The sequence below is a fragment of the Eschrichtius robustus genome, chromosome 4, assembly GCF_028021215.1.
Source record: "Eschrichtius robustus isolate mEscRob2 chromosome 4, mEscRob2.pri, whole genome shotgun sequence".
Lineage (NCBI taxonomy): Eukaryota > Metazoa > Chordata > Mammalia > Artiodactyla > Eschrichtiidae > Eschrichtius > Eschrichtius robustus.
The window spans coordinates 82,563,173-82,585,753 of NC_090827.1; the positions used below are offsets into that span (position 1 = coordinate 82,563,173).

Genomic DNA, 22,581 nt, shown 5'->3' on the forward strand with positions numbered 1-22,581 from the left:
GCTGGAGTCCTCTTTCCCTTCACAGTCGAACTTCTCAAAGGTTGTTTAAAATCACTCTAGGCTCTTCCTCTTCTCCCACTTCCCTCACTTCAAGCTGGCCTCTGCGCACATTATTTTACTAATGGCTCCTAGGTCTCTAAATTCAGTAAATATTCCAGACTTCAGATTACTGGATCTCTCAGCAGCAGTGACTGTACACAACTCACTTCTTCACAGGGGTGTAAACTGCCTTTGTAACACTATAATCTCTAGTTTTACGGACACTTTATTTTCCTCTACTTTTTCTGAACATGCATAGCAGGAGAATATTCCTTGAAATGCATACATTTTTTAACTGTGTTTATGAAGTCAATAAACTTTGAAATTATTTTCTTTAAGGTAACTTTGCATATCTCTGTTCTGTCTTGAGGTGTTTCTCTTACTGTTTAGAGCTTTGAGGGTAATTTTATTTTTCTCTCTTTAGATTCTTAGTTGGCACCTCATTGCAGCCACTAGGATGATCATATTCTCCTTTACTCTTTACTTGCCATTTGGTGTGTAAGTGGATATTCTTCATGTCCTTAGCATGAATATATTCATGTATTTTTATCATCTCTCTTTTCTAACTTTACAACTCCAGATTAAGGAGAATAAATTCCATTTGCCTCTATTTGGGTGAAGACTGCCATAACATTTTAATTTCTCTCTCTTGGAACATTTTAAACCAATATCTATAGTGACTAAAGTTTTATTCAATTGTTTATTGAATAAATGTGAGAGCATGATTGGTTTTGTATGAGTAAGAGGAAAAAAAACACATATAATTCAGATCCAGGACCAGCTACATAATTTGTAAGGCCCAGTCCAGGATGAAAATGCACAGCCCTTTATGCAAAACATAATGAAGAATTTCAAGGAAGCAAAAACAGAACGTTAGACCAGGCATGGGACTTTCCTGAGCACAGGCACCTATGTGACTGCACGAATTGTATAGCTATGAAGTAGACCCTGTGCAGGTGTTTGGGGGCAGGTGGCAGCTGAGAATTAACTTTATAAATGAGTTTCAAATGAGTTTTATAACAAAATTTCACGAATACCGTTTTTTGGAATAAAATAGTATATAAAATAACAAAGTTGAATGAATATATTTATTTGGAACACCATAAGTGTGCTTTTGGCACAGAGTATTGTGGTGAATAGAAATATGTAGCTGATAAGAAAACACTTTTGGTTTTAAATTTATTCTTGACTGTGGTACAATGCTTTGTTTACCCTGAGGGCTCAGGAACCAGAGTGCTTGGGTCCTAAAACCTGGCTCTATCTACTCAATGGAGTGTGGGTCATGGGGCACATTTCCTTAACTTTCCGCACATCAGTGTACACATATATTGGGATGATAACAGAGAATCTATCTCATAGATTTCTCATGTAGATTATTACATTTCAAGTCCTTTTAAGAGTAAGCATTCAGTCTATTCTGTTGTTTCAAAATCCTTTTACTTTTTATTTTTGCTTTAGTGGATACAATACTCCAGATTCAGTTTACTGTCTCTTTCATGGTTGTGAATTAATGTTCAGTATAATATTAAAATATTTCATGATATTGTTTGTGTAGAATTACACATTTGACACTTAGCAGTTAAGGCGTTAAGTTCATGATGGTAGAAATTAATGATGTACTTTTTTCTTATAAGAACACTGAAAGGGTTTTAGTTTTAAATTTTTCCTTTGAGCTTTCCCCCCATTGCCATTTGGCTTATTTAAAATCAAAGATCTAAATCACCTGGTTAATAAAGCAATCCAGTTAATTGTGCTACACTTTGTAAGTTACATAACTTTCAAGTCTAATTCAATGTAATCTTTGCGTCTTAGGCATTCTTAAATACATGTAAAGGCAAGCTTGTTTGGAAGCAATCCTTGTGATTAATGAATGTTATTTGCATTTATTTTTATGTTACTGAATGAAAAAGCTTTTTATAAAATATGAATTATGTTTATTTATAATGATTAACGATGTGTTTGTGCTTTATTGAGAAGATACACTAATTTACAATCTACAAACTAAATCTCTACCATCATGAAATACCATTTGAAATATTTGGTTTAATGGTCAATTACAGGACTGTATCAAACAGTAACCATACTAACTGTACTTTATTTTCCGTACTGGTGGTACATTTAAGATAGTTTCTGAGAAACTATTCATTCTGAGCAGTGTGCTGAAAACAAAATGCTCTAGTCAGGTATAGTTTCCAAATAAGAATGTCATAATCCTTCTAAGCATTTAGCATTTAGAACTGTAAGACCCTATGAAGTAATTAAGCAATACAGCTATTTTTGTTGGTTGTGAACGTTGAAAAGAAAGCAAAAAAGAAATATTCCCAAATATCACAGAACTTTCTAACCATGCCATGCACTTGACCCCTTCTCTCTCCTGTGGTTCTCATTATATAATATCTATATTCAATCTCTTTTTTCTTACACCAGACAGTATTACTGAAGTCTTCACTAACATCTATGTGACCAGTTTTGGCCCCGTCTCAGATACAGATATGGTGAGTTTTTCATTAAACAGTATTTTTACTTCATATAATGGGAAGTCTGGGGGCTAATTTAGAATAAACACGTATTTTTAGTGTTATAGATTCTGGATCTGTCTCATGCCTATTTAGTCTGCCCAAATACATGGAAAGTTAAGGCTGTTAATCTGCTTATAGCTGTGTGCACCATTCTAACTTGAGTGTTCAGATTAACCCTTTATACTTTGTATTATTTTCAAAATTTTCTACCCAGCTGCAGTGTGGCAAACAATTGTTTAAATAAAAATAATTATATTACTGAGAATCATTCTTTAAGATTAAGGCCGCTGGGCTTCACTGGTGGTGCAGTGGTTGAGAGTCTGCCTGCCAATGCAGGGGACACGGGTTCGAGCCCTGGTCTGGGAAGATCCCACATGCCGGGGAGCAACTGGGCCCGTGAGCCATAATTACTGAGCCTGCACGTCTGGAGCCTGTGCTCCGCAACAAGAGAGGCCGCGGTAGTGAGAGGCCCGCGCACCGTGATGAAGAGTGGCCCCCCGCTCGCCGCAACTAGAGAAAGCCCTCGCACAGAAACGAAGACCCAGCACAGCCAAAAATAAATAAATAAATAAATAAATAAATAAATAAATAAATAAATAAATAAATAAATAAAAGCAAACCTTTAAAAAAAAAAAAAAAAGATTGAGGCCCCTGCTTGACTTCCATACGTCTGGGGCAGTTCCATAGATAACTGCTTCTTACAGGTTGTGGTTATGGTCGGTGTTACAAATGGAAACCTTCTATTAACATTGAGTAAGGTGGATTTCTTGTCATCCTAGCTACATAAACACAGTACATACACTCATACATATAAATTAATCTAAAGAAAACTAGAATCTTAACATCCTTGAATTCTATGGAACTGGTCCCTATTTTTCTTTAAAATGAGATCAGTAGAAGGGGAAATTAGTCTGTTGGTTTAGAAATCAGTGGACTAGATACATCGTCGATAAATCCTTGGTTAAGCATAAGAATTTTAGTGATCAGTCTTCCACTTCTACTGCTATCTACAGTGATCTATTATAGAAGTTTTTTTGTAGAGATTATTTTTCATCCACCTTCCTTATGGTCAGGGAATGAGAATGAGAGGAGATGCCTTTGTCCCTGCTTTGCCTGGCCTTTCTCCATCATGTCATCTCTTCCCAATTTCTTCCCTTTATCTGATACCCCAAGGGGAAGGATAAGTGTGCAGGTTTTCCACCTGGATAAACACACAAAAACTAAAGGTTTGCCTTTTTTGCAGATGCTCATTAACAATATTAGCCATTTTTTTTTAATCAAAATATAGTTGATTTACAATATTGTGTTAGTTCCAGGTGTACAGCATAGTGATTCAGTTATTTTGTTTTCAGATTATTTTCCATTAGAGGTTATTACAAGATACTGAATACAGTTCCCTGTGCTATACAGTAAATCTTTATAGCTTATCTATTTTATGTATAGTAGTTTGTATCTGTTAATCCCATATTCCTAATTTACCCATCCTCCCCCACCCCCCCCCACCTTTGGTGACCTTAAGTTTGTTTTCTATGTCTGTGAGTCTATATCTGTTTTGTATACAGATTCATTTGTGTTATTTTTTAGATTCCATATGTAAGCAATATCATACATTATTTGTTTTTCTCTGTCTCAGTTACTTCATTAAGTATAAAATTCTCTAGGTCCATCCATGTTGCTGTAAATGGCAATATTTCATTCTTTTTTATGGCTGTGTAATATTCCATTGTATACTTATATACCACATCTTCTTTTTTTTTTTTTTTTAAACATCTTTATTGAAGTATAATTGCCTTACAATGGTGTGTTAGCTTCTGCTTTATAACAAAGTGAATCAGTTATACATATACAATATGTTCCCATTTCTCTTCCCTCTTGCATCTCCCTCCCTCCCACCCTCCCCATCCCACCCCTCTAGGTGGTCACAAAGCACCGAGCTGATCTCCCTGTGCTATGCGGCTGCTTCCCACTAGTTATCTATTTTACATTTGGTAGTGTATATATGTCCATGACACTCTCTTACCCTGTCACATCTCACCCCACCCCCTCCCCATATCCTCAAGTCCATTCTCTAGTAGGTCTGTGTCTTTATTCCCGTCTTGCCACTAGGTTCTTCATGGCCTTTTTTTTTTTTTTTTTTTTCCCTTAGATTCCGTATATATGTGTTAGCATACTGTATTTGTTTTTCTCTTTCTGACTTACTTCACTCTGTATGACAGACTCTAACTCCATCCACCTCATTACAAATACCTCCATTTCATTTCTTTTTATGGCTGAGTAATATTCCATTGTATATATGTGCCACATCTTCTTTATCCATTCATCTGTCGATGGACATTTAGGTTGCTTCCATGTCCTGGCTATTGTAAATAGAGCTGCAATGAACATTTTGGTACATGACTCTTTTTGACCTATGGTTTTCTCAGGGTATATGCCCAGTAGTGGGATTGCTGGGTCGTATGGTAGTTCTATTTGTAGTTTTTTAAGGAACCTCCATACTGTTCTCCATAGTGGCTGTATCAATTTACATTCCCACCAACAGTGCAAGAGTGTCCCCTTTCCTCCACACCCTCTCCAGCATTTATTGTTTCTAGATTTTTTGATGATGGCCATTCTGACCCGTGTGAGATGATATCTCATTGTAGTTTTGATTTGCATTTCTCTAATGATTAATGAATGATGTTGAGCATTCGTTCATGTGTCTGTAGGCCATCTGTATATCTTCTTTGGAGAAATGTCTATTTAGGTCTTCTGCCCATTTTTGGATTGGGTTGTTGGTTTTTTTGTTATTGAGCTGCATGAGCTGCTTGTAAATCTTGGAGATTAATCCTTTGTCAGTTGCTTCATTTGCAAATATTTTCTCCCATTCTGAGGGTTGTCTTTTGGTCTTGTTTATGGTTTCCTTTGCTGTGCAAAAGCTTCTAAGTTTCATTAGGTCCCATTTGTTTATTTGTGTTCTTATTTCCATTTCTCTGGGAGCTGGGTCAAAAAGAATCTTGCTGTGATGTATGTCATAGAGTGTTCTGCCTATGTTTTCCTCTAAGAGTTTGATAGTGTCTGCCCTTACACTTAGGTCTTTAATCCATTTTGAGTTTATTTTTGTGCATGGTGTCAGGGAGTGTTCTAATTTCATACTTTTACATGTACCTGTCCAATTTTCCCAGCACCACTTATTGAAGAGGCTGTCTTTTCTCCACTGTATATGCTTGCCTCCTTTATCAAAGATAAGGTGACCATATGTGTGTGGGTTTATCTCTGGGCTTTCTATCCTGTTCCATTGATCTATATTTCTGTTTTTGTGCCAGTACCAAACTGTCTTGATTACTGAAGCTTTGTAATATAGTCTAAAGTCAGGGAGCCTGATTCCCCCAGCTCCATTTTTCGTTCTCAAGATTGCTTTGGCTATTCGGGGTCTTTTGTGTTTCCATACAAATTGTGAAATTTTTTGTTCTAGTTCTGTGAAAAATGCCAGTGGTAGTTTGATAGGGATTGCATTGAATCTGTAGATTGCTTTGGGTAGTAGAGTCATTTTCACAATGTTGATTCTTCCAATCCAGGAACATGGTATATCTCTCCATCTATTTGTATCATCTTTAATTTCTTTCATCAGTGTCTTATAATTTTCTGCATACAGGTCTTTTGTCTCCTTAGGCAGGTTTATTCCTAGATATTTTATTCTTTTTGTTGCAATGGTAAACGGGAGTGTTTTCTTAATTTCACTTTCAGATTTTTCGTCATTAGTGTATAGAAATGCAAGAGATTTCTGTGCATTAATTTTGTATCCTGCTACTTTACCAAATTCATTGATTAGCTCTAGGAGTTTTCTGGTAGCATCTTTAGGATTCTCTATGTATAGTATCATGTCATCTGCAAATAGTGACAGCTTTACTTCTTCTTTTCCGATTTGGATTCCTTTTATTTCTTTGTCTTCTCTGATTGCTGTGGCTAACACTTCCAAAACTATGTTGAATAATAGTGGTGAGAGTGGGCAACCTTGTCTTGTTCCTGATCTTAGTGGAAATGGTTTCAGTTTTTCACCATTGAGGACAATGTTGGCTGTGGGTTTGTCATATATGGCCTTTATTATGTTGAGGAAAGTTCCCTCTATGCCTACTTTCTGCAGGGCTTTTATCATAAATGGGTGTTGAATTTTGTCGAAAGCTTTCTCTGCATCTATTGAGATGATCATATGGTTTTTCTCCTTCAATTTGTTAATATGGTGTATCACATTGATTGATTTGCGTATATTGAAGAATCCTTGCATTCCTGGGATAAACCCCACTTGATCATGGTGTATGATCCTTTTAATGTGCTGTTGGATTCTGTTTGCTAGTATTTTGTTGAGGATTTTTGCATCTCTGTTCATCAGTGATATTGGCCTGTAGTCTTCTTTCTTTGTGACATCTTTGTCTGGTTTTGGTATCAGGGTGATGGTGGCCTCGTAGAATGAGTTTGGGAGTGTTCCTCCCTCTGCAATATTTTGGAAGAGTTTGAGAAGGATAGGTGTTAGCTCGTCTCTAAATGTTTGATAGAATTCACCTGTGAAGCCATCTGGTCCTGGGCTTTTGTTTGTTGGAAGGTTTTTAATCACAGTTTCAATTTCAGTGCTTGTGATTGGTCTGTTCATATTTTCTATTTCTTCCTGGTTCAGTCTCGGCAGTTTCTGCATTTCTAAGAATCTGTCCATTTCTTCCAAGTTGTCCATTTTATTGGCATAGAGTTGCTTGTAGTAATCTCTCATGATCTTTTGTATTTCTGCAGTGTCAGTGGTTACTTCTCCTTTTTCATTTCTAATTCTATTGATCTGAGTCTTCTCCCTTTTTCTCTTGATGAGTCTGGCTAATGGTTTATCAATTTTGTTTATCTTCTCAAAGAAGCAGCTTTTAGTTTCATTGATTTTTGCTATTGTTTCCTTCATTTCTTTTTCATTTATTTCTGACCTGATCTTTATAATTTCTTTCCTTCTGCTGGCTTTGGGGTTTTTTTGCTCTTCTTTCTCTAATTGCTTCAGGTGCAAGGTTAGGTTGTTTATTCGAGATGTTTCCTGTTTCTTGAGGTAGGCTTGTATGGCTATAAACTTCCCTCTTAGCACTGCTTTTGCTGCGTCCCATAGGTTTTGGGTCGTCGTATCTCCATTGTCATTTGTTTCTAGGTATTTTTTGATTTCCCCTTTGATTTCTTCAGTAATCACTTCGTTATTAAGTAATGTATTGTGTAGCCTCCATGTGTTTGTATTTTTTACAGATCTTTTCCTGTAATTGATATCTAGTCTCATAGCGTTGTGGTCGGAAAAGATACTTGATGCGATTTCAATTTTCTTAAATTTACCAAGGCTTGATTTGTGACCCAAGATATGATCTATCCTGGAGAATGTTCCATGAGCACTTGAGAAAAATGTGTATTCTGTTGTTTTTGGGTGGAATGTCCTATAAATATCAATTAAGTCCATCTTGTTTAATGTATCATTTAAAGCTTGTGTTTCCTTATTTATTTTCATTTTGGATGATCTGTCCATTGGTGAAAGTGGGGTGTTAAAGTCCCCTACTATGATTGTGTTGCTGTCGATTTCCCCTTTTATGGCTCTTAGTATTTGCCTTACGTATTGAGGTGCTCCTATGTTGGGTGCATAAATATTTACAATTGTTATAGCTTCCTCTTGGATCGATCCCTTGATCATTATATAGTGTCCTTCTTTGTCTCTTGTAATAGTCTTTATTTTAAAGTCTATTTTGTCTGCTATGAGAATTGCTACTCCAGCTTTCTTTTGATTTCCATTTGCATGGAATATCTTTTTCCATCCCCTCACTTTCAGTCTGTATGTGTCTCTAGGTCTGAAGTGGGTCTCTTGTAGACAGCATATATATGGGTCTTGTTTTTGTATCCATTCAGCCAGCCTGTGTCTTTTGGTGGGAGCATTTAATCCATTTACATTCAAGGTAATTATCGATATGTATGTTCCTATTCCCATTTTCTTAAATGTTTTGGGTTTGTTATTGTAGGTGTTTTCCTTCTCTTGTGTTTCTTGCCTAGAGAAGTTCCTTTAGCATTTGTTGTAAAGCTGGTTTGGTGGTGCTGAACTCTCTCAGCTTTTGCTTGTCTGTAAAGGTTTTAATTTCTCCATAGAATCTGAATGAGATCCTTGCTGGGTAGAGTAATCTTGGTTGTAGGTTTTTCTCCTTCATCACTTCAAGTATATCCTGCCACTCCCTTCTGGCTTGCAGAGTTTCTGCTGAAAGATCAGCTGTTAACCTTATGGGGATTCCCTTGTGTGTTATTTGTTTTTTTTCCCTTGCTCCCTTTAATATGTTTTCCTTATATTTAATTTTTGACAGTTTGATTAATATGTGTCTTGGCGTGTTTCTTCTTGGGTTTATCCTGTATGGGACTCTCTGTGCTTCCAGGACTTGATTAACTATTTCCTTTCCCATATTAGGGAAGTTTTCAACTATAATCTCTTCAAATATTTTCTCAGTCCCTTTCTTTTTCTCTTCTTCTTCTGGGACCCCTATAATTCGAATGTTGGTGCGTTTAATGTTGTCCCAGAGGTCTCTGAGACTGTCCTCAGTTCTTTTCATTCTTTTTTCTTTATCCTGCTCTGTAGTAGTTATTTCCACCATTTTATATTCCAGGTCACTTATCCGTTCTTCTGCCTCAGTTATTCTGCTATTGATCCCATCTAGAGTATTTTTAATTTCATTTATTGTGTTTTTCATCATTGCTTGCTTCCTCTTTAGTTCTTCTATGTCCTTGTTAAATGTTTCTTGCATTTTGTCTATTCTATTTCCAAGATTTTGGATCATCCTTACTATCATTATTCTGAATTCTTTTTCAGGTAGACTACCTATTTCCTCTTCATTTGTTAAGTCTGGTGTGCTTTGACCCTGCTCCTTCATCTGCTGTGTGTTTTTCTGTCGTCTCATTTTGCTTATCTTACTGTGTTTGGGGTCTCCTTTTCACAGACTGCAGGTTTGTAGTTCCCGTTGTTTTTGGTATCTGTCCCAGTGGCTAAGGTTGGTTCAGTGGGTTGTGTAGGCTTCCTGGTGTAGGGAACTAGTGCCTGAGCTCTGGTGGATGAGGCTGGATCTTGTCTTTCTGGTGGGCACATCCACGTCTGGTGGTGTATTTTGGGGTGTCTGTGGCCTTATTATGATTTTAGGCAGCCTCTCTGCTAATGGATGGGGCTGTGTTCCTGTCTTGCTAGTTGTTTGGCATAGGGTGTTCAGCACTGTAGCTTGCTGGTCATTGAGTGATGCTGGGTCTTGATGTTGAGATGGAGATCTCTGAGAGATTTTTGCCGTTTGGTATTACGTGGAGCTGGGAGGTCTCTTGTGGACCAGTGTCCTGAAGTTGGCTCTCCCACCTCAGAGGCACGGCCCTAATGCCTGGCTGGAGCACCAAGAGCCCTTCGTCCACACGGCTCAGCGTAAAAGGGAGAAAAAATAGAAAGAAAAAAGAGGCTATAATATAGTGAAGTAAAATAAAGCTATTGTAAAGCAAAGCTATACAGACAAAATCTCACCCAGAAGCATATACATATACACTCACAAAAAAAAAGGAAAGGGGAAAGATTAATATATCCTGCTCCCAAAGTCCACCTCCTGAATTTGGGATGATTCGTTGTCTATTCAGGTATTCAACAGATGCAGGCACATCAAGTTGTTTGTGGAGTTTTAATCCGCTGGTTCTGAGGCTGCTGGGAGAGATTTCCCCTTCTCTTCCCTGTTCGCACAGCTCCTGGGGTTCAGCTTTGGATTTGGACCCGCCTCTGCGTGTAGGTCGCCTGAGGGCGTCTATTCCCCGCCCAGACAGAACGGGGTTAAAGGAGCCGCTGCTTCGGGGGCGATGGCTCACTCAGGCCGCGGGGAGGGAGGGGTACAGAGGAGGCGGGGCGAGCCTGCGGCGTCAGAGGCCGGCGTGACGTTGCACCAGCCTGAGGCGCGCAGTGCGTTCTCCCGGGGAATTTGTCCCTGGATCATGGGACCCTGGCAGTGGCGGGCTGCACCGGCTCCCGGGAGGGGCGGTGTGGAGAGTGACCTGTGCTCACACACAGGCTTTTTGGAGGCGGCAGCAGCAGCCCCAGCGTCTCACGCCCGTCTCTGGGGTCCGCGCTGATCGCCGCGGCTCGCGCCCTTCTCTGGAGTTCGTTTAGGCGGCGTTCTGAATCCCCTCTCCTCGCGCACCAGGAAACAAAGAGGGAAGAAAAAGTCTCTTGCCTCTTCAGCAGCTGCAGACTTTTTCCCGGGCTCCCTCCCGGCTAGCTGTGGTGCACTAACCCCTTCAGGCTGTGTTCACGCCGCCAACCCCAGTCCTCTCCCTGCGATCCGACCGAAGCCCGAGCCTCAGCTCCCAGCCCCGCCCGCCCCGGCGGGGGAGCAGAGAAGCCTCTCGGGCTGGAGAGTGCTGGTCAGCACCGCTCCTCCGTGCGGGAACCTCTCCTCTTTGCCCTCCGCACCCCTGTGGCTGCGCTCTCCTCCGTGTCTCCGAAGCTTCCCCCCTCTGCCACCCGCAGTCTCTGCCCGCGAAGGGGCTTCCTGGTGCGTGGAAATCTTTCCTCCTTCACAGCTCCCTCCCACTGGTGCAGGTGCCGTCCCTATTCTTTTGTCTCTGTTATTTCTTTTTTCTTTTGCCCTACCCAAGTACGGGGGGAGTTTCTTGCCTTTTTGGAGGTCGGACGTTTTCTGCCAGCGTTCAGTGGGTGTTCTGTAGGAGCAGTTCCACGTGTAGATGTATTTCTACTGTATCTGTGGGAAGGAAGGTGATCTCCGCGTCTTACTCTTCCGCCATCTTCTCTCCTCCCCACATCTTCTTAAGCCAATTTTCTATTGACAGGCACTTGGGTTGTTTCCATGTCTTGGCTATTCTAAATAATGCTGCTATGAACACTGAAGTGCATGTGTCTTTTTTTTTTTTTTTTTTAATATAAATTTATTTATTTATTTATTTTTGGCTGTGTTGGGTCTTCGTTTCTGTGCGAGGGCTTTCTCTAGTTGAGGCGAGCGGGGGCCACTCTTCATCGCGGTGCGCGGGCCTCTCACTATGGCGGCCTCTCTTGTTGCGGAGCACAGGCTCCAGACGCGCAGGCTCAGTAATTGTGGCTCACGGGCCCAGTTGCTCCGCGGCATGTGGGATCTTCCCAGACCAGGGCTCGAACCCGTGTCCCCTGCATTGGCAGGCAGATTCTCAGCCACTGTGCCACCAGGGAAGCCCGCATGTGTCTTTTAAAATTAGAGTTTTTGTTTTTTTCCAGTTATACACCCAGGAGTGGGATGGCTGTATCATATGGCAACTCTATTTTTAGTTTTTTGAAGAACCTTCATGCTGTTTTCATTAGTGGCTCTACTAATTTACATTCCCATAATTATCCATTTTTTGGGGACCTCCCTACCTTTCCTTTAGGGAGCAGATATGCTGGTTTTATCACTAAAAAATCAGTTTTTCTTCCACCCAGAGCCATTTCTCTGACCTCATAGTTCTTTTTCATATTAACTTGGATGGCTGAAGATGTAAAGTGGAAGAGGGGTGATGACCCCCAATTTTGGGGAGGTGGTTGATACCAAACACTGCTGACCTTTGAAGTTCTTTCAAATTAGAATGTGAAGATTTAAGTGCTTTTTCCCCCCAACTTCAGGCATTAGCTACAATCCTGCAACAACAGGAAAACTCCCACTTTTCAACATAACTCTCCTCCTCCCTTGCAGTATCCTATATCATGACCTGAAATATTAATCCTCCTCTTTCCATAGGTTAATTTCAGTGTACACAAACTTGAAAAGATCACAGTGACATATTTTTAGTAAGAGTGTATATCCCAAACATTATTGGTTGGCAGTAAAGATAATATTTCTGTGAAGTTTGTCTTAATGAATGCTCCCTATCTTAGAGACACAGTGAGAATGAGCACCTAACCTCCATGTGGAGTCAAGTGCAGAGAGTCAGAATTCTGTCAAGCACTACATTGAAAAATTAGCAGAATATTATATAAATTATGATCCTTATATGGTTAGCTGTGGTGTTTTATTACCAGCCAAAACAGAAAGGCAAATGATATAGGACCCCAAAATATCAAAGTTTTCAATGTTTTAGATTTTGTGTAGTGAATATTAATACTAACAGTTACAATGCTAAAGTTTTTTTGTTTGTTCATTTTGCAGAGTGAATTCTTTTACCTGAAAAAATCAAAAGTAAACATATCTTCATATATGCTTTTTCTAGACATGCAAATGTTTGTTACTTGAGCGTTTTAGGCACACAGTCATATTTTTGGCAAAATATATGAAGAGACATTTTTCCAGTGGTGATAATGAGTTAAACTAATCCTCCTCTTCTTTGTTCTGACCATTCTTTGGGATCACTGAAAAATTTAGAAAGCTGGTAGCTTCAACTCAAAATGGATTAAAGACTTGAATGTAACACCTGAAACCATAAAACTCATAGAAGAAAATGTAGGGAATAAGCTCTTTGACGTTGGTCTTGGCGATGATTTTTTAAAATTTGACAGCAATAGCAAAAATAAACCAGTAGGACTGACTATATCAAACTGAAAGCTTCTGCACAGCAAAAAAACCATCAATAAAATGAAAAGGCAATCTACAGAATGGGAAAAAATATTTGCAAATTATGTATCTGATAAGGGGGTAGCATCCAAAATATATAAAGAACTGGTACAACTCAATAGTAAAAAAACAAAACAAAAACAAAAACCACAATCCAATTTAAATAAGGAATAAAAACTGAATAGACATTTCTTCAAAGAAAACATACAAATGACCAAGAGGTACATGAAAATATACTCAACATCAATAATCATCATGGAAAAGTAAATCAAAACCACAATGAGATCTCTCCTCACACCTGTTAGAATGGCTATCAACAAAAAGACAAGATATTCTGTATGATATCACTTATCCACTTATATGTGAAATCTAGAAAATAAAATAAACTAGTGAATATAACAAAAAAGAAACAGACTCAGAGATAGAGCGAACAAACTAGTGGTTACTGGTGGGGAGAGGGAAGGGAGGAGGGGCAAGATAGGGGCACAAGATTAAGAAGTACAAACTACTATGTGTAAAATAAATAAGCTACAAGGATATATTATAGAGCACATCACAGGATTATAGCCAATATTTTATAATAACTATAAATGGAGTATACCTTTAAAACTGTGAATCACTATGTTGTATACCTGAAACATATAATATTGTACATCAACTACACCTCAATAAAAATAGTTTTAAAAAAAGGCAAGAGATAAATGTTGTCAATGATGTGGAGAAAAGGGGACCTTTGTGCAGTTAGCAGCCATGTAAATTGGTGTCATCAGTATAGAAAACAGTATGGAGGTTTCTCAAAAAATTAAAAATAGAACTATCATATTATTCAGTAATCCACTTCTGGTATATATATTCAAAATGAAAATAGGATCCCCAAGAGAAATCTACACTACTGGTTTTTTTTTTTTTTTTTGGCCGTGCTGCATGGCTCGTGGGATCTTTAGTTCCCCGACACAAGGGATTGAACCTGGACCCCCCGAAGTGAAAGCACCGGGTCCTAACCACTGGACCGCCAGGGAATTCCCTGCATTCCTTTTTTAATTCACCATTTTCCACAATGCCAAGATATGGAAATATGATGTGACATATATATCACATGAGAAAGAGCGAAATCCAGGCATTTTTGACAACATGGATGGACCTCAAGGGTATTATGTTAAGTGAATAAACCAGACAAATATTGCATTGTATCACTGACATATGGAATAAAAAAGTCATAAAGAGAGAGGGTAGATAAGTGGTTGCCAGCTGCTGAAGGGTGGGGAAAATAGGGAAAGGTCGGTGAAAAGGGTAAACTTTCAGCTACAAGATGAATAAGGTCTGAGGATCTAATGTAAGGCATGGTGACTATAGTTGATAACACTGTATTGTATAATTGAAATTCACTAAGAGAGTAGAATTTAAATGTTCTTGCCAAAAACAAACAAATAATAAATAAATAGATATGAGGCGATGGATATGTTAATTAACTAGACAGAGGGAATCCTTTCACTATGTATATCAAATTACCACTATGATTGCTTCAAATACCTTAAAACTTTTTCGTCAATTATACTTCAATAAAGCTGAATTTATTTTTAAAAGGAAAATAAAGAGAAACTGTGATCGTCTAGTTAGTGTTTCCATGTAGGAATTTCATCCAGGCATTTGATGGGAAATTTATATATTTTTACAAATCCTAAATTCTGGGAAAAATCAAATAAGAAAATGGGAAAAAGCATTATAATTCTCCTGCAAGAATTAAAGCTGAGCATAAGGAATCCACAGATGTCAAGCTGCAGCCCAGAGGAGGGAATGCTGATGTGTGAAGCTGAAAACTCAAGGTTAAGGACAAGTCCCAGAACTGGGACAGGACCGTGTCTGAGTGAAGCAGTCACGATCAGGCAATAATGCGTCTAGCAGTTGTGTGTCCTGTCTGCTGCTGTCGTTTTGAAATAAATTTGAAATAAATATTAATAAGCCATATGCAAAAATAAATATATAAAAATAAAAAGGTGGGAGCTCATGTTAGGTGTATAGTCGTTGGCAATAGAGCAAATTTAAACTCATCTGTGAACTGAATTCAGAATGTTGGTGTCTTCAGTGACTTTAGCCCAAGAATTTAAAGAAAGTTCAACAGGCTCAAGATAGGCTTTCTTATTTTGGGGGACACTACCACACATTGTATTAAATATGAAAATGCACTCATATTCCAAACCATATAGGTTGAATTGAGTTGAGTAGAATTGTGTTTGGCAACATTTAAATGTTAAAAAATCACTTATTTTTATTTTTTTAGTTTTCTTTATGTATTTTGGATTATGTGTGTGTATGTATGTGAGCACACGCCCTTGTATATTGAGAAATTCCCTAAAATGAAATACATATTTAACATCTCTTAGGCTCTTGAGATGCTTGAAGGCCCTAGACTTTTTTTTCCTAATACACATTTTCTTTGAATCACCTAGCCTAACATAGTCCTATAGAATTCTCTTTGGTCATGTCAAATTTTCTACTTTATTTCCATCTTTATGCACCTTGTTTACTCAGTCTTACCGATAGTTGGGTTGGGGGGAGTCTAGTTAATTGCAAGACCACTAACTGGGTTACTTACTCTATCATCAGAGTCCAGTTAGAGGAAAGGATCTGTAACGGTAATTAGAACAGGGAAAACCTCATAGAATGAATTATAGATCAGTACAAGATGGCTAAATAAAAATGTAAAAGAAGACTCTAAGCAATATAGATTTAGCAGACGCAGAGGGCAGCATCTGCTTGTGGGGTGAAGCATCATGAACAAGGAAGGAACTCAGGACTTGTAAAGGAGTCCTTCCCCTAAGGCCAAGACTTAGAGCTCACTGGAGAGGACTTTATGGTTAGAGGAGTATGCACCTCCTGCTGGTGAAGAAACATATGAGGGTACCTGCTGAAGCTGGTCAGAGGAATATCCTGCCTGCTGGCTGACAACTCACAGCCCGGCAGTCCTCTGAAGCTGTGTCAGAGAATGACAGTGCACCTGAACCAGGAGGAGAACCGGAAAGAAAAGCCCTCTTCCCTTGCTGTGACATAGCAGTATCCCTCCAGCACCTGCTAATGGCCAAGCCTGACATTGTGTGAGCTGGGGAAGGAGCACTGTTTACAGAGCCTTTCTCCTGTGTCACAAAGAAGGGGAAAGGAGGGTGGACTTGGAGCTGAGAGGCAATTCACTAATAATAGGTGTACATAATAATGTGCGATATGAGGAGGATTTTGAGGGAGAGTCAAGGGGTAGTTTGACCATGCAACAGCTGCTGTTTGAAATGTGTCCAAATCTAGAGAAGAAAATGAAAGCTGAGTAATTTATATACACATGTAACACAGACACACACGAACACACACACTTACTCATATTATAAATATATTAGGGAAGACAGAGCTCAATTTAAAAACATGCATACATTTTGTGAAGAGAAATGACTTGGACCTCACGGTGCTCACATGGAGTGATTTCCAATCTTGATATTACTTTTGTTGGAAAGCAAAACAAATAATGAGGAAAAGTTTGAATATATGTTAGTATGGACGGCCAGGTCAAGAAATGAATCTTGTATGTGCGGCTCTAAAGAGAAAGAAATTTAGTATGATGCAGAGGTACAAGACACCCACATTATTATTACCCATACATAAAAGTGGATATGAAGATATCTAATTCATGTCTTACAGAAGCAATTTGTTAATGGGAAAACAGTAAAGAATAAATTTGATTTCACTTTTGGTAGCTTAGCTAATACCCTTATTTCTATGCAGTGTGCATACTCAGTAGCAAGACTTAAACTCCTAAGTCCTCCTCTGCAGGTCAGTGATGTAGATTTGTTATGACATTAGCCTGAGAGGAAAAAGCAGCCTAGCAAAAAGAATTAAGAAGCAAAAGAGCAAACACACACACACACACACACACACACACGCACACACACTGCTGTCTCAGAGTCATTAACTAGTGTAATTGTCCAAAGAAAGTTGCAGATCTAAATTATAATTAAAGATTCTAATTACAGCGCTTGCAATTAAGTACAGTTTTTTCTTTAAAATTTCAACATTTAAAAAAATTCATGAGTAGGAAGGTAAACTTGGGGATGTACTAACAGCTAATTGACAAAGTTGGTAGTAGCTAACTGCACATTTAAGCAATTTATAGCTCTTCTGTGTGTATTTTTTACTTTTTTATTTGTTCTATATAGGGGGTCTTTTCCCATTCTAGTAAGCATTTTCACTGGGTGAGCATATTCTTCAGACATAAGTGGTATAGCCACCAACTATTGCACTGAAACCTAGACTAAGAACCACAGCCCAAATGGTTATCTCTTGCACTGCTAAGTGTTAGGGTTAGATCTTGAACGATGAACACTTTGAAGTCATCTCAAGATTTCTGATCTAGAGTTTACCATTAGGCTATTAAGAAGCAGGCAGCCAGGTAAGTGGTGACCTTGGTTTATTGATCATATCAATCCCCTTAGTTAATACTTGTCTATCTTATGAAAACACAGAGTACATTAACTCTTAGAAACCCCAGAAGCTATTGGGATATTATATAGTTCAGTAGTTAACATCATAGGGAGCTTTAGAGAATTATTAGATCTTGATATTTGGCCGAAAATTAACACTGGGTTTAAGCTGTCAACCCTTATCAGAAGTTGCCATTTGTAAATGTATCTAGATAAAGAAACCTGCTTCAAACACAGCAAATACTATATATCAAAGATAAACTAATAATGTTTCCTCACTTTAAAGTCAGAATGTAGAAGTTGATTACTGGACAGTTATTGATATTTTGGAAGGATAGGAATTAGCTAATATTAGCTAATATTCAGCCCATATTTTTCAGCACCCTCCTAGAATTTTTAATAATGTTCCTCAAAATGAGAATCACAGACACTTGTGTTAGGATCAGTTGGAGTATTTATTTAAAAAGTGATTTCCTAGGTTCCTTCTGCGATCTGTGGAATCATAATTGCTTGTTGTGGGGCATGACAGTCTGCCTTTTAACAGGGTTGAGGTATTTGACTTTATGCTGAGGGCAGCCAAAAACCATCACAGGATTGGTGGACGATTGGGGTAATACAGAAGGAATGTGAAGAGTCAGATTTTCTGCAATCCAATAATTTATATTAGAGGACAAGGAAAGGAAAAAACTGTTTGAAAGCTGATATATGCCAGCCAAGAAATGATTGTAGACTGGGTCAGGGTAGAGGTACTACTACCCTGAAAGAAAGAACTGAAAAGATTTAAAAGATGTGACAGAAATGATAAGCCTTTGTGATCTGTTGGAAGTAGAGGTTGAAGGAGATGTATAGTATGAAGGCTTGGGGGCATTGGGTGGATGGTGGTACCATTCACTGGGATATGGAACACAGGAAGAAAAGTTTTGTTTGCTTTTGTTTTGGTGTCTAGGGGATGAGTATTTACGTTTTGGACGTATTGAGTTGGGGTCTTTGTGAGAGATTTAATTGGAGATGTCTAGGTAGCAGGAATAGACTTGGAGCTCAAGAGAACTTAGAATGCAAATGGCTTGGGAGCCATCTGATGGTAGTTGAAGGCATACATGAACTTGTGCAAGGAAAGAGATTAGGGTGAGATGGTAATCATACCCTGACAGAACCTCTAGGCTAGAAGAGGATAAAAAAGATTGCAGAGGAATCTGAGAAGGAGCAACCATGGATGTCTGTCCAAGTGGAGGTGCATTCCCTTCTGTGACTAGACTGTGCTCTGATCCTTAAGAACAAACATCAGAGACCACTGCCTTTCCCTCCGTGTCAGATGCAACAATGTTCAGTAGTCAGGTATCTGTATAATTTATGGCCCTCTGTCCAGGTAGGATTCTGTATCCTGAAGGAAGTATGATTCATTTAGTAATGGGATGAACCCATAGGTTTTGCCCACAGTGAAATCTCACCTACGGAGTGGGGTAATAGTTCCAGAAAAGAGTGCAGATAAAGGTAGTTTAACTAGTTTGACCCAATCCATTACCTTTCTGCAGGAGGGAGGCTTGTAGGAATTACATATATCTAGTCATAGCTCACTTGGCTGCCTCAGGGGAGGGCATTCCTTACCACTCGCCCATTCTTTTGTAAAAACTAAATAACACACAGCTAGGATTTCTGAACGTGAAGTGATTTTTAAAATAAAAATTGCAAGAGTTGCAAGTTCTTTCCCCAGGTTACAAGGGTGGGACCTGTCTTTTGGGGAAAACTATGCAGAGCTTGTATGCCTTGAGGAGGAATAATAGAAACCATCCACCGGTGTTACTCCCATACATTCTCCAGGAGATACCATTACGTGTAGATTATTGTCAGACACAGGAGGTCTCAGGTCCCATGATGAGCATTTTCCCGAGAGTTAACTACAACACCAGAAGAATGTGGTTTTAGTGCCAACGCAGGAGAGCATTACAAAAGTAGGGAGAAAACAACGGTGTCATATATTATGGTAAAGCCAAGAAAAGGATTTAAACGTGTCATTAGATTAAGAACAAGGAGATATTTGTTGATCGTGGTAAAAGCAACCAGATTGCAGTGGGCTGAGGTATGTGGGAGGTGAGGAAATGGAGAAAGAGTGGCGGCAACATTTTTAAGCAGCGTGGTAGAGGAGAGAAGGCAAGGCGGGGGGCAGTAGCTGCAAGGCATTATAACTATCAGACAGGCTTTTATTTCTAAAGATTGCGTTGAACTTCTCACTGTTCTTGGAACCTGCCATTATCTTTAACAACTCTCTGGCCTTGCAAGTGTTTTCCCCTGTTCTTGTTATGCCTACCCTCCTCCTTGGCCAACTGGAGAGCTTTCATTTACTCAAAGCCAAGCTCCATTTCATCTTCCCTGATGTTTTTCTAGGCTACTCCAAGTAGAGTCAGTCCTTCTTGTCTCCGGGCTCCACCACATGGCTTTCACACGTTTGTATGACTTTGCACGCTAGATTATAAAAATCAGAACACGTTTTTCTTCTTTACCGCCATCTGAGCTACTAGAAGGCATGCGTTGTGTTTGTTCTTTTCAACCAGATTTGCTAAGTACATACTCTGTGTCTGTCACAGTGTCGGGAGCTGCCCTCATGTTGTTCACAGAGTAGTGTGGGAACAGCTAAGAAAAAAAAAAACACATCAACTTTAAAACAGTGTGGTCATGTTTTTATTGAAGTATTTATGGATTAATATGGTGGCAGAGGAGATGTGGGTAGAGAATATCTATATCTGAGAAAGTTTCTAGGAAAAGAAGATAGTGGAGGACAAACAAGGACTGGCTAGCTATGTAATGGGAAAAGTGTTTTAGCACAAAGTGAAAGAGCTTGTTGAATTTAGTAAAATGTAAAAGTTCAATGTGACTGCAGCCTAGAATACTCTTACAGGTTTTGGGGGAGATGAAGCTAGAAAATAACTTAGAATCAGATCATGAAGGGCCTTATAGCCAAATGCCCCAAAACACCATAAAAGCATCTCCAAATAAAACTTAAAACATAGTAGATTTCTGTTACCATAGATCTTATTATAGCCTGACTTTTTTATATGTGTCAATATATTTTAAAAAATAAATATTATATAAAAGAAAAGCCTACTGTGATTAGTTTAATATAGTTACACAGACACACACACACATAAACATATACACTTCACACTTGTGAATTTAAGGATTAGGGTATTGCATGCAGGGGACTGACATAAGATATCTGAGAGCTTTTCTACTGGCTGCCTCTGCTGATGCCTTTCTCCTTGTGCACCATTTGAGCTGTTATGGCCCAGAATCCTTGTTACCATATTTAATTTCCAGTGGCTCCTCTCATTCATTTATTCATGGACTAATTATTGCTTTTTGCCTATGTTCTGGGCAGCTAGATACTGTTGATACATTGAAGAAGGTGGTCTTTGTACTTGTTCTCAATGTGGAGTAAAAGTTGCCAAATGTAGGGGTTGACAGGGAAGAGTGACTGCAAGGGAGATCAATGAGTTTGGGTAGTAAGGTGAAGCATGACACGTCAGAGGCCCTGCAGTATCACTATTACTATAAGCAGCATATATGGAGAATTGCTAAGCATGAGACTAGAGAGGTAAGGGAGGGAGGGGTCATTGCAGGGCTTTGGAGGCTGTGAGAAAGCATTTGGGCTTCATCCCAAGGGCTTTAGAAATTCAACTGATCAAACTCAGCAGCATTTCACTCTTTGGATCTTCTTTTGCCATATCATGACAATATCTGGGGTGCATCTTGTAGCTTTCTGTTCACTTTCAAATATCAAAGGGCCCAGTCCAGTCCAATTTTAACTTCAATCTCGTATGCCATTTAGAGCTTCTCTCCTTTTCTTAGCCGTGGTCACAGGTAAGAGGTGCACAGTGGGTGAGAGGCCATGATCTACTCTTCCTCTTCTCTTTCTGGGTCTTCCAGAGTTGAGGCAAGAAAAAGGGAGATTATAAAAAGGGGGGGGGGGATATTCCTTTTTACTTTGCTTATTCTGTTGGTGGTTCTCTCTTGGCAATCAATGACATTTGAATGGCCGGTAGATAAATACAGGACCTCTCATGGGGCACACTTGTGATTTCTTCTCAATGACCTCTTTATTATCCAAAACACCAAAAGCACAGCTGGCTTATTCTTTCATGGACCTCTTGTGGCATCCTACTTAGCTCCTGCCCCTGGCACTTTACTTTGTGCCCTTTTGCTTCTGGGTGTCCCTCTCTTGCCAGGCCACCTTTTTCTTGAGTATGGAAAATGGGGGGAGAAGGACGCTTTGAAGGTGATTCATACCAGGCTAACTTCTTTGATGTCCAAATTGTTTCTAAGAACTTTACATGTATTATACCACTTCATCCTTAAAGGAAGTAAGTTGTATAATTATCACCATTTTACAGATACGTCAGCTGAAATAAAGAGAGATTAAGTGACCTGCTAAAGGTCCAGTACCCTATTCTATCTGACTTACGATTGCATGCACTTAACATCTATTTCACATTACTCAACTTATTATTATTGCTGTTATCCTTCAATCTTGTGTTTGAGTCAGTTTTAAATGTGGAAAGAAGACTTTGACAGAGATTCCAAAACTTCAGTCTCAGCCTGCAACTTTCCATAATACATGACTAGTGTCTATTTTTTAGTCTATAAAGAAGGAAATTTCCCTTTAATGTCCCACCTCCAAAGATTGTTTTTACATATGGTACAATGAAAGAACATGATGTTGGGAAACATAAGGTTTGAGTTCAAATTTTGGCTTTCTCTCTTTTTGTTTTTAATGAATATGTGAAATGGGAAGAGTTCTCTATATTTAATAAGGTTATTATGAATTTTAAATAATAAATTGTGTCAAAGTGAATTGCAATTAACATATTCTATGAATCATTTTAAGTATTTTGATTAGATATATTTTAATAATTTTCTGTTAGAATCTGAACCTTTAGTATCAGTTTCTAATTTGTTTGTAAACCTGCCAGGCATCTAGTTCCAAAGAGAAAGCCCAGGCATCGTGCCTGCACAACAGTC

General features: G+C 38.9%; 1 protein-coding gene across 1 annotated transcript in view; it reads left to right on the forward strand.

Annotated features, from left to right (window-relative positions):
* GABRA2 (gamma-aminobutyric acid type A receptor subunit alpha2) overlaps positions 1–22,581 on the forward strand; it is a 122,789-nt gene that overhangs the window by 46,893 nt on the left and 53,315 nt on the right. The window contains exon 4 of the mRNA XM_068542238.1: positions 2,467–2,534. Coding sequence (XP_068398339.1) covers positions 2,467–2,534 — 68 coding nt within the window. The remainder of the gene's footprint in view (positions 1–2,466; positions 2,535–22,581) is intronic.